This window comes from Neolamprologus brichardi, chromosome 15, assembly GCF_056152115.1.
Source record: "Neolamprologus brichardi isolate AB-2024 chromosome 15, ASM5615211v1, whole genome shotgun sequence".
Classification (NCBI taxonomy): Eukaryota; Metazoa; Chordata; class Actinopteri; order Cichliformes; family Cichlidae; genus Neolamprologus; species Neolamprologus brichardi.
The window spans coordinates 31040085-31058173 of NC_142118.1; the positions used below are offsets into that span (position 1 = coordinate 31040085).

Here is an 18089-nt window from a genome sequence, read left to right on the forward strand (position 1 = left end):
ATCACTTCATGAGCTGGGGCCTGCCGACCACCCTTCTGCCTACGTCCAGCAGCTGAAAGATGCGACTATGTGGTAGCTGGGGAACAACAGCTACAGGAGCTGGTCATCACGGAACAGTTTGTGAGGGACTGAGATGAGTAAATGAGATGTCACAGGCCAGTGAGCTCGAAGGCAGGTGGTTCTTAGCAGGTCGTCACTTTGGCTAAGAACCACCTTGCTGTGCATATAGGGGAACACACTGAAGCAAACCAGGCTACCCATCTAATACCATGGACTGGACCTAAAGTCACTGTCCCTGCTTTACTGCCATTAGTCCAGTTGCCTGCTGGAACTGCACCCAGCTTGCCTTGGGCAGGAGTGCTGCAAGCATGGAGTGACCCTGTCACTTCTAAAAATAAGTGCCCTCATAGGTGATGGTGGTGCTCATAGGTGGTGGTGGTACAGGTCACTTCCAACACCTTTTCCCAGTCAGGGGGGCACCAAACAGTGTTCTGATCAAAATGCAAAGGGGATATACATTGTGACATGATAGATTCAGACTACATTCAGTCCCTGACTCAAAGGGACCTGGTTCACACATTTTAAGTGTGTAAATGGGGATGTTTACTGATATGCAGTAGCATCAATGTAAAATAGGTACAAAGGTAAAATGCCAGTAGCCCGATCCCATTGGCCACATATTTGGGTGCATGTGCACACTTAACCACATAAATCCAGCTCACATTCCAAAAGCACCTTTGTGCCCTTTACCACTTATGGAGGTCATGTTTGAACAAACTGGCATGGATTTCACTGGGTCGTTTCATCAAGCCATTTGTGATAAGTTCAGGTGGACTGTGCAATTCGATATTACAAAGCAGAGCACCATAATATTTCTGCAAGACATGTGGCATGGGTACAGTTTTAGGGCATCTCCCAGGTTGGAATGCTGAAAGAGATTCTGACATATTAGGGCACAGAGTTCATGTCATGCAACGTTGAAAGAAGAACTTCATAAGTATGTGTATTAAGGCTATTTTATGAGTATCATCTGCCTACTGACGGTCTAATGGAGTGACTGATTAAGACTCTAAAACTCATGATTTGTTAATTCATTTTGTAACAAGGAAAACAAATGGGAATAATGGATGTATTCCCTGTTGTTTGTGTGAGCTTACCCAGGTCTCCCCAGGATTTTTGTCCCTTTGAACTGCTGTTCAATTGAAAACCTTTAAACCAGGATTTCATAATTACCTACAGAAAACTACGAGGAAAGTTCAAAGTGTAAAACTTAAATTCAATACATTATGGACCTGAGAGCAAAACATCACGCTTTGGGTTGGTTGAAAACTTGCTCCAGGCCCAAGAACATCAACACCACCTGTACAACACAGGGGGGGGAAAGACAATTTATAATTTTCAGTGGGGCATAAAGTGTTTGTACTACTCCTTTCTTCCAGCACTAAAATTACTCAACAAGTGGTAAGACCCCTTTGAGATCACGAAACGATTGGGAGATGTTGACTATGATATGGTGCAAACAGACAGAATTCGGAGCAACAAAAATGTACCACCTCATTCTCCTTGAAGCATGGAGGGAGGGGGAGTCTGTCTCTCTGGCGAGCCAGATGAATGACAGAGCTGAGATGAGTCCTTTCTAATGACCTTTTTTAATCAGCCCAGAAGGCATGTGTTGCCAAGTTGCATCTTCCAGGTTACAATAATTTCATACAGCATCATGTTAAGACTTCCCAATGGTGACGGTTTGGTCAAGACTTTATAGATTGCCAGAACACAAAATGTAGTTCTGAAAGAATTTAAACAAAATCTGGAAATGAAGGTAGTAGGAGTAATGGTGCCTGGTGTAGTCCTATTGTTATTGTCATGAAGAGGGATGGGTCTATAAAGTTCTGTGTTGACTATCCCAAGGTGAATGCTGGTTTACAGTTTGCTGCCTACCTCATGCCCTGGATTGATGAGCTCAATTGGGCACCGCTCAATTTTTCATGACACTGGATTTAACCAAGGCCTTACTGGCAGATTTTCTTATCTCCAGAGTCCAAGGAAAAATGCCTTGGTTTGGTGCCCCGGCCTGTTGCATCCCAATACTACAAATGCTGCTTTCTACGAAGATTAAATGATCAGCCACAGAAAAACCTGAGCATAGCATGTACAGTGGGTAAGGACAGTGCTGGAGCCCTTGAAGCAAGCTGGACTTACTCCCAGCCTGAAGAAGTGCAGGATTGGACAGAGGCAGGTGCACAATCTGGGATTCCCCTTGGGCAGTGGGCGAATATCCTCTCATGTGGACAAGATGGGATTGGCTTGTTACTATCGGAAGTTCATCCCACATTTCACGGATGTGAATAGCCCATAACTAAACACACCGAGAATGGTGGTCCGTCTTGGGTCTGGTGGACCGATTGGTGCCAGATGGCATTTTATAGGGTGAAAATAGCCCACTGGTGGAACCCCCTGATCAACACCCCTAACTTCTCTGTCCCTTTTATTTCGCACATTGATGTGTTGAACAGAGGGTTGGGGGCTTATTTTTTTCCAGTTGGTGTGTGAGGTTAACTCTCAGTGCTCTCGGAGAGAAACTTAGTAACTTAGTATAGCATACCAAGTTTGGACCATGCCTCACTGCAGTTGCTCCACTACATAAAGGATGCCAATGTCCAGATCACTCGATGATGACTGTGGTTAACTTCTTTTTCACTGGGGAAGGGGTTAGAGCAAATAACTCCCCGCCTTAAGTTGGGCTGTGGGTTATGGTTTGTGGCTTTGCAGTAGCAGGGAAAGGTAGGGCAGGATGACCGAGGGTTCCTGCATCAGTTGCAGAAAGACACATAGGGTGTGTGTGTGCAAATTAGTTTTTTTTCCCTATATAGTACATGTTGAGCACAATAAGCAATAAGGAAGGGGGCAAATACTTTTTGACTGCACTGTGGGGCTGGAGGAACGCAGTGGTGGACAAACTAAAGCAGTGGGAATGAACACTCTCTATCCATGAGAGTATATTCCCAGAAAGTTTTATAATAAAGATCTGTGTGTGCAAATCTGCTCTGTTTGAGGAGAAACTGCTACACCATCTTTACCTTGAATTTCAAGGCGGGCACTGGAACACAAGACGAAGTCTGCAGACCCTGGAACTGATCCTCTAAGTCCCTCAACCTGGACAGGATGACAGATACCATTTATTATGCCAGTGTAAAGCAGTTGACATGACTTTCAGCCAAAAACATTCTAATACATAATGAAAAAACAAAGGCTGATGTGAAAATTGCGACCCGAAAAATGTGTGAAAAATCTGAAACTGAATAAAATAAAACTGTTTCTCCAAGTCAATGACAAAACAATAGTGATATCTCTGACAGAGATTATCAAACTCTCAAGCTATATTTTATTGAGCATTGATCCTTATAAAGATATTTGTTCCCTACATTTTGAGCGGCTCCAAGCCATTCTGCTGGTGAAGGCCACTTAAACAAAGAGTTAACCTTTGTATTGTATTAACACACAAGTATTATACAATTATATTACACAAGTGATTAAATATTTCTCTGTCCCTTCCTATATAATGAAAAAATGTGGAAGAATAAAGAAGGTCTCTCCTCAAACTCCTTTGTGTCATTAGGTACACTTTTTGCTGAAACAGATGGGGACTCTGACTCCTTACCTGTTTCAGACAAAAGCCAGAGGAGTACCTGAGGCGCGTTAGTCTCAGTTGCTCCTGAAGGTGGTGCTTTTCATCAGTAGGCCAGTGGATCTGTGGATCCTCTGGGTCTAGGGCTTCTGGATGATGAAAGCGAACTGGATCCCAGCCCGTCATTATGTCAAAGGTGATGACGCAGCCCAGTGAGTGAGACACTATGGACACCTTCCCATTTTTCTCAAAGTCTGGGTTCCGTGAGCAGAAGAGTGAGTACAGACGATTCAGTTCCAGAGTCAATCCCCTGGTAATCTACACAAACAAAACAACAGCATGTATGCACAACACCATGAGATATAAGTTTATATTTATATTTTATGATTATATTTGTTGTTGTTTTTTTAGGGTCATTTTGATCGGCCGGTAGACCAGTGCTGCATAGCCAATCTGGATTACAAAATCTTAACCAGATTTTAAGTGTCACAAAGTTTGGTTTAGCCTAATAGGAGTAATGCTGAGTGCCAGCAGGGAAGCAATTTATTTAACACACTGATCACAATTTAGAATCACCAATTAATCCAACATGCATGTCATGAAGCTGGAGTACCTGGAGGAAAGCCACACAGCCACACACACCACAGAAAGACCAGGCTTCACATCACAAACCACTGCACCAGCTCCCTGCAGCACCATATCAGTGAGGGGACAAAGGCTAGCCCTTAGGAACACGGTTTGTAGTAAGAATATTTATTTATTGTTATTGTTTATCATTTATTAGCACATTGAAATAAAAGGTTAAAATATAAAAGTTTTATCGTTGTCATGTGTTGAGTGTGAGAAAAGTGAGGATCCAAATGCAGACATGCAGAGACTTACTGAGGTAAACTAAAAGTAAGGTGTTTTATTTGGCCGATTGCAAAAATGCATGTGAAACAAAGTGCAAAGGGAAACTGAAAACAATTAACTAAATTATTAAACTATTAAATCTGATATCAATTAAGCATCTGGGAAATCCATTAACTCCCTGCACTAAAGGGAAAATTAACTGCCACATGTAAGTGACACACTCTGTAAGCAAATCATGAGAAAGGTGGTGGATCAGCCCAAAACTACACAAGAGGAGCTTGTTGATGATATGAAGGCAGTCGGGACGACAGTCACGAAGGATTTCTCCATGAAGTACTAAGTCATGTTTTGCTTGGGGACCAAATTTATGTTTTTTTGGTTGGCGTAGGATTTTTTGTTGATATCCTGTCTTTTTTCATTAAACGAACCTACCATCAAAATAAGAGAATGGTCATTTCTTTTTAAGTGTAAGTGTAACAACTTTGACTTACACTTTAACCTCAATAGCTCATCAGTTGGATCAGCCCACAATGGGCAATCTTTGCTCACCACGTGCATCAGTGAGACTTGCCTCCTCATGACCAAGTCGCTGGATCACCACCATTCCTTCCTTTTGACCACTTTTGATTGATACTGACCACTGCAAACTAGGAACACCTCACAAGAACAGCAGTTTTGGAGATGCCCATTTTCAGCTGTGAGGACAAAATGTTCAATTGCTCACTATTATATCCCACCCATTAACAGGTGCCATGAAGAAGATACAAGAGAAGAAGTATGAACTAAACCTCTTCCGAGAACATGCATATGCATTTGTATTTGCTTTAAACCAAAGGGCAATTTGACTGCTACCACTGACAGTGTGTAACTATCCTTGTTCTTTGATATATATATATATATATATGTATATATATATATATATATATATATATATATATATTGTAAAAGTTCAAAGACATTTGATAAGTCAGAGATTTCTGACTGGGAAAAATACCTTCGCCAAGGTAAGCAGACTGTTGCTGATTATTATGTAGACTTCTAAATCTTAACTGAGGAGGCAGGCTGGGAAGAGAAAGACCCTAATTTTTACATGGATGAAGTAAAAATCTCAGAAGTGAATTCGCTGCCAAAGACTTTCTAATGTGTACTTGATTTATTGATACCTGAATGTGCATTAGGATCAGTGATCACATTCAGGTGCAGAGATGACTGCCAGACTCCCAGGATCCACCGACCTCCAAAAGTGCTTCCCCAGATTTCTCTGTAAGTTCTTTCTATCTAACATTTAGAGAACTCCTTGGGGTTAGTGTCTTGCCCAAGGATATTGGAGAAGACAAGGATCGAACAACCAACTTTCTGATTAGTAGGCTGCTCTACCACCTGAGCTACAGCTACCCTGAATGTTGAAATGGTGGAGCTTTTTCACTCACCTCATCTCTGTACAGAGGACTTGTGTAGTACATGATGTCCATGGCACTGCTGTTCAACATGTCTCTTAGACCTCTAACCTTGTCTGGAGTGATGGAGTCCACCGTGTCTGTAGGAAGAACATCCAAATACATAAGACATAGTTGTCAGAAGTTCCCAGAGCAAAATGAATTACTTTTTAATGCTTCTGCATATTCTTGAGTAGGCATTATGATTCTGGCTTGCAATGTATAGATATGGCAAAACCCAGTAGTATTGTCCTCCTGTCCAACATGAATATTAGCGAGTAAACCACAACAATGAAACCACTGACAGGTGAAGAGAGGATAGTACCATCATCAGCAAGTGTCAGGAACATTTTTCTCACCAGTGCTACTGACTTTATCCTCCTTGTTTTGTAGCATTCAACAGTACTACCCCCTTCTCCTCTTTTGGTCCCTTTCGTTTGCTGCATTCATTTCTGTAGTTAAAAGTTGATTTTGGGGAAAAATAAGTATGAGGAGGAAGTATAAGGATGATAGATGGATAGTTTTTCAGTGTCACTCTGAGAAAGGACGTTTCTAGTTTCAAAGATGTTGTGCAAATGGAAGAAAACAGTCGTACATATTTGTTTAATATGTACATTGAAGGACATATCCTGGTCAAAAAAAGGTTCCTCACAGTGTTACTGGAGGCCAAGGTAATGCCATCCAGAGTAAGAATGTGGTTTCATATCCATATTTGTAAGCTGTTTAAGGCCAAGTGAATTCATCTCATGTAAACAATAACGTGGTGCACAGCGTGACGTGAAAAAAGGCACATACTTTTGACGTTGCGTGCCGAACTCTGTACTCCTCGTCCACACGTAAATGCAAAAAAGGAGTTTTTAAAAATCTGTTTTCGGTGATTCGAAATGCCGTGTACGTGTGGACGAAAGGCCCAAACGCATAGAAACAGCTGTGTTTTCAAAAATACCCATGGAGGTGTGGACGAAGCAGTGTTGGGGGGGGGAGGGGGGCAGCAAAAAAAGTTTGGGAACCACTGAATTAGAGAATTAGAGCTATTTATGTCTTTAAGACATTCCTGCAGTTTAACTAATTGGTGTGCGTTATCTGGCTAGGCAGAGTTGGGTGCCGGTACGCTATGCCTCTGATGATATTGCCTAAGGAAGGCATGTATCATGTAAATAGAAATTGATCCTAGCATTGAACCCTGTGGAGCTCCATATTTGGCCATAGACAGCTCACACAATTTTCACCACAAACTCATGAGCTGTGCTCTAAAACTTTTTAGTGAAGGACCTAGATAAATTCAGCTAAATGCACTTTTTCTAGTTCATTTGATCCCTTACAGTAATGTAAGTTGTCTTCATGCAAGAACATTACAGAACGCCATGTAAAAATATTGTCACATAGCTTACAGTCCTCTGCTGGAGCCTGAAGCCTGTTTCCATTATAATGACTCTGTCTGTCAGACTCCAACCATAGGCCTACACTTAACATACACTTGTATGACCTATAGTTAAATGCTTTTCTGATTAGGTCTACTTATGAAGTCCAAAATCAACAAAGCCATCTGCCAGGAGGTTTTAGAGCACTTCATGTTTCCATCTGCTGACTAGCTTCATGGTGATGCTGATTTCCTTTACTAGCAGGACTTAGCTGCTGCCTACAGTGCCAAAATGGGAAATACCAAATGGTTTGCTAACTACGTTCTTACTGAAGTTGATGGGCAAGGCAGCTTGTCTGACCTGAACCCCAGAAAGAATCAAAAACACAGCCATCAAAGCAATCTGGGCTGATCACCTCTATGCCACGCTGCATCGACGCCATAAAGGATATTTCATGAGCTATAAGGTCATCATGGGCTGTAAGCTAATCATCAAAATAAAAAAAGGAAAAAGCTAAATATATTTATATTTACATCTGATGAATTTCTTTTCACAATATTGTAATTCTTTATTTAGTTTTTGCACTAGTATTTAAAAATCTTAATAGAAATTCAGTTAAAGATCAGAATACAGAACAAAACACGAGGATGATGGTAGATTTCTTTTCTTAAAAGTAATCCAGCATGGCACTAAATCACTCCCTGTAAAAAATAATTTGCCGCATTTCTTGTTATATTACTTTTGGATTACTCAGTAATATGCCCTGAAGTGCACTCTGACACAATGACCAGTTAACAATATAAACCTGAGCTATAGTCTCCCATGCCGACACAAATCACTATCCTAATCAGGACATACATGTGCTCTTTTTCTTAGTCTTTACATAAAACCACAAAAATGACATCACAAAGCAGCTGAAAACCAGCTCAAAGGAATTCCCTCAGTGAATGAACTTTAGAATATATACGGACAGAAATGAAGTCTGCAATGCTGCAGGCCTGACTGCTCATCACCACTTTTGTTGACTGTTAAGGTTCAGGCTCTGGCTACATCATGTTTCAGCATATGCTCAGCTTTAACATCACTCTGGATTCGTCTGTAGCTTTATGTCAGCATGCTGTTTGTGTAGACGTATGCAAAGAGCAAGAGTTGTATTGGTTTTGTCCCAGATGCAGTTTGCACTCTACCAGCGTACTTTTGCCTTTTTGTGCAATTAAAATAAAAGTAAAGTCCATATTTCCACTCCTCAGAAAAACATTGTTGTAATTTAGTCTGCCTTTGGTGTGGTATAGAGAAATTTTGAAAGTCTTTCACTGCATTACCTAATGTGGATATCAGAAGAGTTGTTCAAGAGCCAAAGACCACTGGAATCAGCAGGTACAATTGTTTTGAAGAAAACAGTAAGTGATGCACTCAACCGCCATGGACTGTATGCATGCATCTACTAGGATGATGAAGATAAAACGCCGGTGGATGTGTGATACTGAAAACAGGAAACTCTCAACTGTTTTCAGAGAAAGAAAATAATGGCTCAGCCAATCAGTTGACCTCAATCGCATTTAGAATCTATGGAGAGTACTAAAGCTCTGAGTCCATAAAAGGGGCCCACAGAACCTCAGAACTTGAAAACTAATTGTGTGGAAGAATGATCAATTCAATCCAATTCAATTCAATTTTATTTATATAGCGCCAAATCACAACAAAAGTCGCCTCAAGGCGCTTCATAGATACAGAGAAAAACCCAACAATCATATGACCCCCTATGAGCAAGCACTTTGGCAACAGTGGGAAGGAAAAACTCCCTTTTAACAGGAAGAAACCTCCGGCAGAACCAGGCTCAGGGAGGGGCGGCCATCTGCTGCGACCGGTTGGGGTGAAAATCAAGCATCACACTGCACGCGACTAGTTTCTCCATACAGGAGGCATCTTGAAGCCGTCATCACCAGCAAAAACTTTTGTACAAAGTGGTAATTGCATTTCGGTAAGCATGTTCAATACCTTTTTTTGGTGTCATTTCTCATTATTACACATTAACTACTTAATTTATAGATAGATAAGATACTTTTATTGATGCCCATGGGGAAATTGACTTACAGCAGAAGACACCTGACATTCAAAAACACCACATAAAAAACAAACACAACTCCTTAAAAAACATAAGCACACAATATGTAGACACTTTGGCTTTCCTTACATCTTAGGGATGATTTTATACCACACCAATTTGGCAGCCTATGTGTTGCTCATGTTCAGAATGTTGATGGCTTGAGGAAAAAAAGATCATTTGGACGTATTTTCTGTGAACAAAGTGGGACAATAGCGCTGTGCAGATGATAATAGTCCAATAATAGAAAAGGTACGTGGATGCCTTACATCACTCACAATATTATTTGCTTTACTCCATACCCAGTCCCTAAAAATGCTTTCTAAACTTGCAGTTTAGAAATGCAATAGCAATGCAGTTCCAAGCAACTTACCAGCTAGTATCACTGTCTTTCTAGTCGCCTTTTTCTGTGCCTCAGAGACATTTTCCAAACCAACAAATAATACAAGAACTAAACACACTTTTAATAAAAGCCCAACAAAACATATGAAGCATTTTAGTTATGTTTTATGGTCGAGCATAACACCAAGACATTTGTATTCAGACACACACTGGATCAGCTCTCCATTTATGAATTTAAGCTGGGATAATGGATTCCTCCTAAAATCTACTGGTATTTGGTCTTTGTGGTGTTGAGGACAAGATTTGCCCTCTCACACCATTTAATAAAATATTCAAGAACTGGCCCATCCTCCCCATCATACACGAGGCTCTCTAAAGCTGTATCATCTGCATAATTAATAAAAAGTCTGTTTTGAAAGGTGCTATTACAAGACTTGGTAAACAACAATGGAGATAAAACAAAGCCCTGAGGGGAACCTGTTGAAATGGTCAGTTTGTCAGAAAGTTGAGTTACCATTCTGACCAGCTGTGTTCTACTCCAAAGAAAATCAATAAGCAAAAATTATTTTCCCAATTTATCTGCTAAAATAATCAGTAAGCTTGTGTTAAAAGCAGAGGAAAAGTCCACAAATAAAATCTTGGCATGAGTCTTTGCTTTTTCAGATGAGCATGTAGTAAGCAGCAAAATTAATACAGCATCTTCCACCCCTCTCTAGGGTTGATAAGAAAATTGCATGAGGTCTATAAGACCTTGAGTTTTCGATACCATGTACCTCTTCACCACATGTTCAAAACATTTTATGACCAGAGATGTGGGTGCAACTGATCTGAAGTCTTTTGGACCCAAAGGTCTAGGGAACTTTGGAACAGGAACAGTTACTGACACTTTCCAGATATTTGGTATCGTATGACTGTTAAAAGAAAATCAAACAAAAAACAAACACGTGCCGTAGCAGGAAAAAAAATCTGCATAATAAGCTTGCGAGCAATTCAAAACGAAAGTGTTGTAAAACATACCTCCATCGAGACACAGTTTGGACCTCCACTCCACAGGAAGGAACTCTACATGCTCTGTGGTGCGATCTGAGAAGTGTTTTTCCTCCATCTTTCTGGCAGCATCTCTCATCCTATCCAGCAATTAAAAATAAATAAATAAATAAACTGTTACTTCCAAAATTACTCTAATTTTAATTTGTTATCTGTTCTTGCAATGGAAACACCATAATTTCTCACATGCTGGTGTTCCTGATAATGCGACCCTGGTCCATCTTCTGGCCAATGCCATGCACCACAAATACAATGTGTGTGGTTTCAGGTGGGGTGTCTTCAGGTGCAGCCTCTTCCACGTACCCTCGATGGAGACGTGTCCCACTGCTGGAGGCTGCGTACGTGAGAGACAGGTACAGGGCTGTGAAAAAAGTATTTGCTCTCTTCCTGTTTTTTTTAGTCCATCCAGCCATTCATCCATTTTCTTCTGCTTATCCAGGGCCAGGTCGCGGGGGACGCAATTGAATGCCTTCTTCACATGTATACTGGTTGTCAAACTCCCATGCAACCTCAAATATCCTCAAAAGGATAGGGAGCTAGTCCAGTGTTACGTGACCAGGACGAAAACTGCACACACACACACACACACACACACACACACACACACACACACACACACACACACACACACACACACACACACCCATAGTTGGAGAACCACTCTGGTCTGCCAATACAATGGTACCACTTGAAATCGCCACATGACATTGTAGAGGCATGTCAACCAAGACAGCCTTACAACATCCAGAGCCTTCAGGGCCTCAGGGTGAACCTCATCCGTCCCAGGGGCTCTGCCACCAAGGAGCTCAGTAGCCTCACCCCCAATGATGAATGAGTCATGCCCCTCATCTTCCTCTATGGAAGACCTTCCAGTGTGATTAAGCAGGTCCTCAAAGTATTCCTTCCACTGCCTAACAATATCCTCGGTTGAAGTCAGCACACCACCCCATTATTCACCATGTGGGTAGAGCACTGTTCGGTAGAGCTCGGTTTGCCAGAACCACTTCAAGGCAGTCCAAAAGTCTTTTTTCATGGCCTTACTAAACTCCTCCCTCACCCGAGTTTTTGATTTAGCCACTGCCACATTCCACTTGTCCTGCTGGGACCCATCGGCTGTCTCCAAAGTCCCACAGGCTAACCAAGCCGAGTAGAATTCCTCACCAATGAAGGTGCGGAACATGGTCCGTTCTGACTCAATGTCCCCAGTCTCCCTCGGAATGCTGTCGAAGCTCTGTCAAAGGTGGGTGCTGAAAATCCCACATCAGCGTTGAAGTCTCCCAGTAGCACAACAGAGTCCTTAGCTGGAGCACCCTTAAGAACCCCACCCAGGAACTCCAAAAAGGCCAAGTATTCTGAACTGTTGTTTGCCACATAAGCACAAACAACAGTCTTCATCCGTTCCCTGACGCAAAGGCATAGAGAACAAACACTTGCACCCACAAGGGAAAAATCCAACATACAGGCAGCAAGCCAATGAGATACCAAGATACCCAGCCCACTCCCTCTCACCAATGGCAACTCTAAACTGGGGCAGAGTCCAGTCCCTCTCAGGGAGACTAGTTCCAAAACCCAAAAGATTCAATTGAGGTGAGCCCGATTATATCTTGCCAGTTGCTCTCAACCTCATACACTAGCTCAGGCTCATTCCACCAGACAGGTGACATTCCATGTCGTGATCACCAGCCTCGGTAGCCAGAATTGTTTAAGTTTGCTGCACAAATGTTTAAGAACATAAAACAAATTCTAAAATATAACCTGAGTTAATAAAAAATCAGCTCAATATCACAAGCAACACACAGGTCTGGTTAATACCAGATATACTTAATTGCTTAAATATCACTTACCTAATCATTTAAATCACTTAAATAGAATCTCTCTGACAAAGTGAACTAGGCAAAAAAAAAACTATTTTGAATATCAAAACAGCTAAAGAATCAGCTGAGAAACAAAGTCACCGACATCTACCAGTCTCAGAAGGGTACCAGCAAGTCCACCTCTGAATGGCTGAAAAAAACAAAAACAAAATTAAGGTTTTGGAGTGGCCTAATCAAAATTCAGAGTTTTTGTTGAAATTTTGTTTAGTTCCATGACATATTTCAGCTCAGAAGGACACTAAAACATTCTCCTCGTCTTTGCAACAGCTGGAGTTCCTTGGTGACTACTACTGTCCTGTTTCCCTGATATTGAATATCAGCACTACTCACCAGGTCAGCTTCGTGGGGTGCACCCCATTTCTCACCCAGTGACAGCTGGGATAGGCTCCAGGGTCAGATGACCCTGAATTGGATAAGCAGAAGAGGATGGATAGAATTCTTGGAATGGACAGAAAGTGTTAATCATCCTATATACCTTTAGAGAAGCCCAGTTTCTGAGTTACAGTACGTGCAATCTTCGAGGTGGTGGCATCGCTGTACAGATACACCTCATCCACACTGTGCCAGTCCACATGACTCCTGTTCAGCTTCAGACTGTGGATAGCTGTGAGAAGTCACACTGTAATTAAGAGCAACTGACATAATTCATGCAGAATAATTAATTCACCAACTCCCATGACAGTATGCAGAATTGGAGTTAATGGGATCACTGCATTTTAAAATGTGTTACTTTTTGTTGATTATGAAAATATTTGACTTGTTATATATTCTTATTCCCATGGACAGGTATAACTGCTGTGAAAACAGAATTTCCCAAATCTGGAAATATCTTATTTTACTACAGATTTTATAATCAATAAACTCATGCATTATAGCATCACTTGACTTGTTTTGTGAACTTGCTATAAAAGACAATTCTGGCCAACAGAGACACACATCTACAGACATGGTTGCAAACACTCATCTTCTTTGCCTGACACACACACAATGGCATCTCTCTGTCTTTCCTGTCTGTTTTAAATTCCCTACCGTCCTTGCTGTCCACTGTGGTGGTCACTGCCTCGATCTCATAGGTGTCCCTCATCTGTTGCCCCCGGAAGCGTAAAAGGTGTTCCTGCTCAATCAGATCACTCTCATCCTCCTCCAGTGGAAGCCAAGTTCCATCAATGAACCACTGGCCCCTCATCACAGGAATTCGGTCTTGCTCTATGGAACAACATGTGAAGAAAACAAAAATTGTAATCTAAGACAGAATGTTGGATCCCAGTAACAGTAAAGAGGAACTAATTTTGAAAACATCAAACACAAAATTTTAAGTGTGCGTGTGTGTGTGTGTGTGTGTGTGTGTGTGTGTAATCTAGGAATACTAAACAAATGTGTAATTATAGGTTCAATTTAGAATTGACCCCAATTAGTTCATTAATATATTAATATATACACTATCATTAAAAGGTTTTAGAACATCCCTACAGAGAAATTGCAAAGAAAGTCAAGGTGTACAGTACAGTTTCCTTCACCAACAAAAGGCACTCAGAAACTGGGGCAAACGCTGACAGGAAGAGGTCTGGCAGACCTATAGCCACAACTGAATCAGAGGACAAGTTTCTGAGAGTTAACGGCTTGTGTGATAGTCGGCTCATGGGACAACAGCTTCAAGCACAGCTTAATAGTGGTCATAGTAAGCAAGTATCACTTTCAACTGTGAAGAGAAGACTTCGAGCTGCCAGTTTGACAGGACGTGTTGCAGCAAGAAAGCCATTGCTAAGAAGTCAGAATAAGACAAAGAGGCCATGAAACACAGCCATTGGACTACTGAACACTGGAAGATGGTATTATGGACTGATGTGGAAGAGGAAGTGTGATGGTCTGGGGCTGTTTTGCTGGATCCAGACTGGTGACTTGTACAGAATAAGAGGCACCCTGAACCAACACGGCTACCACAGCATTCTGCAGCACCATGTAATATCCACTGGTATGTGCCTAGTTGGTCAGGGGTTCATCCCACAGCAAGATAAAACATAAGTCCAAGACCAGACCAGGCCAGACCTACCTCAGAAAAAAGAACAAGATAGTAAGCTTGAAAATATGGAGTGGCACAGTCCAGACCTAAACTCCATCGAACTGGTTTGGGATGAACTGGACAGAAGACTGAAAGCAAAGCAACCTACAAGTACCACACATTATGGGAACTTGTGCAACAGATATGGGAACTTTGTGGAAAAATATTTTATGTCTATTGTAGAAAGAATGTCCCGGGTTGGTCAGCTGTTATATCTGCCAAAGGGGGCTACTTTGATGAGTCAGAAGTTTAGAATAAATGTTGGTCTATAAATTAATTCCATGGTTTCTTTTTTAACTCTAATTGCTTATTTGTACTATGCTTTCATTTCAGAGTGTAATAGGAGAATAAAGTGCATAACTTTCAATAAAAAACTAGAAAAATTGCAGTGTTCCAAACCTTTTGACCAGTAGTGTGTATATATGTATTCCTGCTCTCTGCTCTACATCCCTGTAAAGTATTGCTGTTGTGTTGGACAAAGTCTTGAGAAGTCTCCTTCTAATATACGACTAATTGTGCGGAAACAACTGTATTATTGTCTCGTTTCAAAGAGCATGTCAAAAAACATGCTTGTTAAGTGAACTGGTAGTTGGAACGTGGCCACGAATGTGAGGCAGATAAAATACTTAATGTGTACAGAATAAAGCGCTGTGTGAATGCATGGCTCAGTGTGGCTTTTGGTCTAAAGCACTTTGGGTGGTCAGTAAGACCATGACGATGTCAGTAACAGAGGACGTTTTTGCAGCAGCCTATTAGCGCAGTCATCAGAGCTCAGTCTAACAGTACAGAGGTGACAGAGGTTTAATTTTCTTAGAAGTGGTCAAAGATACTGACAGCAGAACACGTGCTAACAGTCCTAACAACAGCTATGTTATTACTGAGATGCTCACGGTTCCAATAAACAGGGTAGCATTCCTTTTCTTTGATATCCACTTCATAAAGGCCCCCTCTGACACACACTGCCTCCACGCTGGTGCCGCCGTTGTGGACCGGCTCTGTGATTTGCTCTGACACTGAGAGCTGTTGCACTGCCGGTTCCGCCCTGAAACTTGTACTGTCCACGGCCGAGCTTTCCGGCTGCAGCTCAGAGGACCCGGTTGTCTCCTTTTCGTCGGCTTCATTGGGATCCACGGCCTTATCCTGGTTCTGGTCAACGAGCCGCCGGTAGATGATCTCGATTTTTAAAGAATCGTGTCCGACGAAAGGCTTCCACGTCCGTTTGTCCTCTTTGTAAAACCAGCGGACCTCCTCTGGTCCCAGCTCTGTAACGATGTCACCGCGGTGCCGGGAGCTGTTGGACCGGATGCGCTTTTTGGTTGTAAGGTTGCCATCGCTTTCGGTGTAGTTTGGCTCGAAATCCAGATAGGATGAGGCAGAATATTCAACCCGATCCAGGCCCAACATCATCCCATCCAAGGGCAGACGCGTGTCCAGTAAGCTGGACTGTGCCGACTCCTGGTCCCCATCACCGATGCTGTCCGATAACACGCTGTCGTCAAAACCGGACACAAACACATCGTTTGCCATGTCCCACTCACTGCTGCTCACAGAGTTATTCTCGGAGCTCTGCTGCCGAATAGTCCCCTTTTCCTTTATACTGCTCATTTTTAGAGTCCACAGGAAAACTCACAATGATGTCCTCCCACCAGACCAGTGGACCCGATTAACGGTTTACTTTTCTGCACCTATACTCACTGTCTTTCTTGCCATTATAGCTACACATTAAAGCTGAACAAAGTAAAGATAAATCCCTGCTTTCCTGACCCCATTTGCATCCCCCTTTCTCTGATAATGGCTGGAATAAGCACAATAAGCTATGATGGGATTCGCAGTCGCTCCCTAGTGTTAGGTAAAATACGAAAAGTGCAACTTCCTGTTCAAACGTTCAAAATAAACAGATTTTTCACAATAAGACGAATATTGTAAACCCAAATAACGCGTGCGAGCAGGGCGCGCACAACGCGCGTGCGTCCTGCGCGCGGTGAACTTACACATCCATCTACAGACCTTTAATTTGAAGATCAGTCTGTTTTTTGACTCGTTTATTCAAAATCAGGTCAAACAATCGTCTGACATTTCATCTTATACTGTGTAGAATTTTGCTAAACTGACTATTAATTTGTCGTCGTGTCAAAATTAAATTCCAAACTACAATTGTTTGTAATAGCAGGAATCCCACGGTGCATCCAGTTCAATTAAGTTTTATTTATACAGCGCCAAATCACAACAACAGTCGCCTCAAGGATCGCTCGACCATCCAGAAAGTATTTACAGCGCTTCACTCGTACCAAATTTTGTAATGTTACAGCCTTATTCCGAAATGGATTCATGACAAAGTGAAAAACGTTTGCGCAGTGACCTCTCTATCATCCATAAATGGACTCTTCCTAGAGTTGGCCAAGCTGACCTATTTGTTAACAGTGCTCACAACAATTTTTCGAGTATGCAAATATCTCATAAACAGAGAGGCCATGTGAAATAAACGGAACCTAAACTCCAGTCTCAAACAGTCAAACATCATGCCCCAGTCACACACAATATTACATCCATGAGGAAAGTTTATCAGCCGAACAGCACATGGCATGCAGTTTCAGATTCAGGGGCAATTCTAGGATCAAATCTTTAGGTGACTCAGCCCCTGTTCATAATGTCACGCATAAAGTCCTGAAATTAATATTAATTGAATATTCTGCTTTGACACTGGGTAAACAAACAAACAAACAAACAAAACCCCTCAGTTATTAATGGATGCTTACACAGCTACAATATTCATTTACAACAGTGTCATCTTTGCTATGTCCACCTCCAGACTGTCACAGAGCTTTGCACTGCTACAGATAGACAAGCACACAGCTCCTCCTATCAGTAACAGGTTTGTAACACTGAACAGTACTTTAAGAGGAATTTAAAGAGGTCAGTAAAGGTGCTTTTCAACAGCTTTGGAATATTAAACAGTTTTCATGAACATGGGTGTGAACCTGGCTGGCACACACATTAATATAAGCTCTTTAACTAATAATAGTTAGTCGCCTGTTATAATTAACGTAGTGGCAAGTAGATTTCAGGTTGCAGATGGAATATTAAGCTGTTTAGATGTGGAGAACATGGGGCAAACCAGGAGTGTTGCTGGCAGTGCACAGCACCAGGGGAAGCTGAGAGCTTCGAGAACTAATCTGAGCAAGCAAAGACTGAAATGTGGACCAAAGCTGTGGAGTCAAATGGGTTTCCATCCATCCTAAAGATCTGAAGATTTAAAGCTGCAGACTGAAGCTGGTCTTATGCTCCTCCGTTTTATGCTGTCTGCTGCACTCCAAGATTTGGGCCACTCTTGCTTGCATTGTTGTTGGTCAGTCCACCAGCTACAGAGAAGAATGAAGTTATAACATTTA

At 41.8% G+C, this 18089-nt stretch overlaps 1 protein-coding gene across 2 annotated transcripts in view; it reads right to left on the minus strand.

Moving 5' to 3' along the window:
- ddhd1b (DDHD domain containing 1b) overlaps positions 1 to 16534 on the minus strand; it is a 34907-nt gene extending 18373 nt beyond the window's left edge. For both annotated transcript variants that reach the window (XM_006796270.3, XM_035910122.1), the window contains exons 1-8: positions 15591 to 16534; positions 13671 to 13847; positions 13117 to 13245; positions 10954 to 11101; positions 10738 to 10847; positions 5908 to 6014; positions 3687 to 3943; positions 3078 to 3153 (exon numbers count right to left, since the gene is read on the minus strand). In XM_006796270.3, coding sequence (XP_006796333.1) covers positions 3078 to 3153; positions 3687 to 3943; positions 5908 to 6014; positions 10738 to 10847; positions 10954 to 11101; positions 13117 to 13245; positions 13671 to 13847; positions 15591 to 16305 — 1719 coding nt within the window. In that variant the 5' untranslated portion in view covers positions 16306 to 16534. The remainder of the gene's footprint in view (positions 1 to 3077; positions 3154 to 3686; positions 3944 to 5907; positions 6015 to 10737; positions 10848 to 10953; positions 11102 to 13116; positions 13246 to 13670; positions 13848 to 15590) is intronic.
- Between the last annotated feature and the right edge of the window lie 1555 nt (positions 16535 to 18089).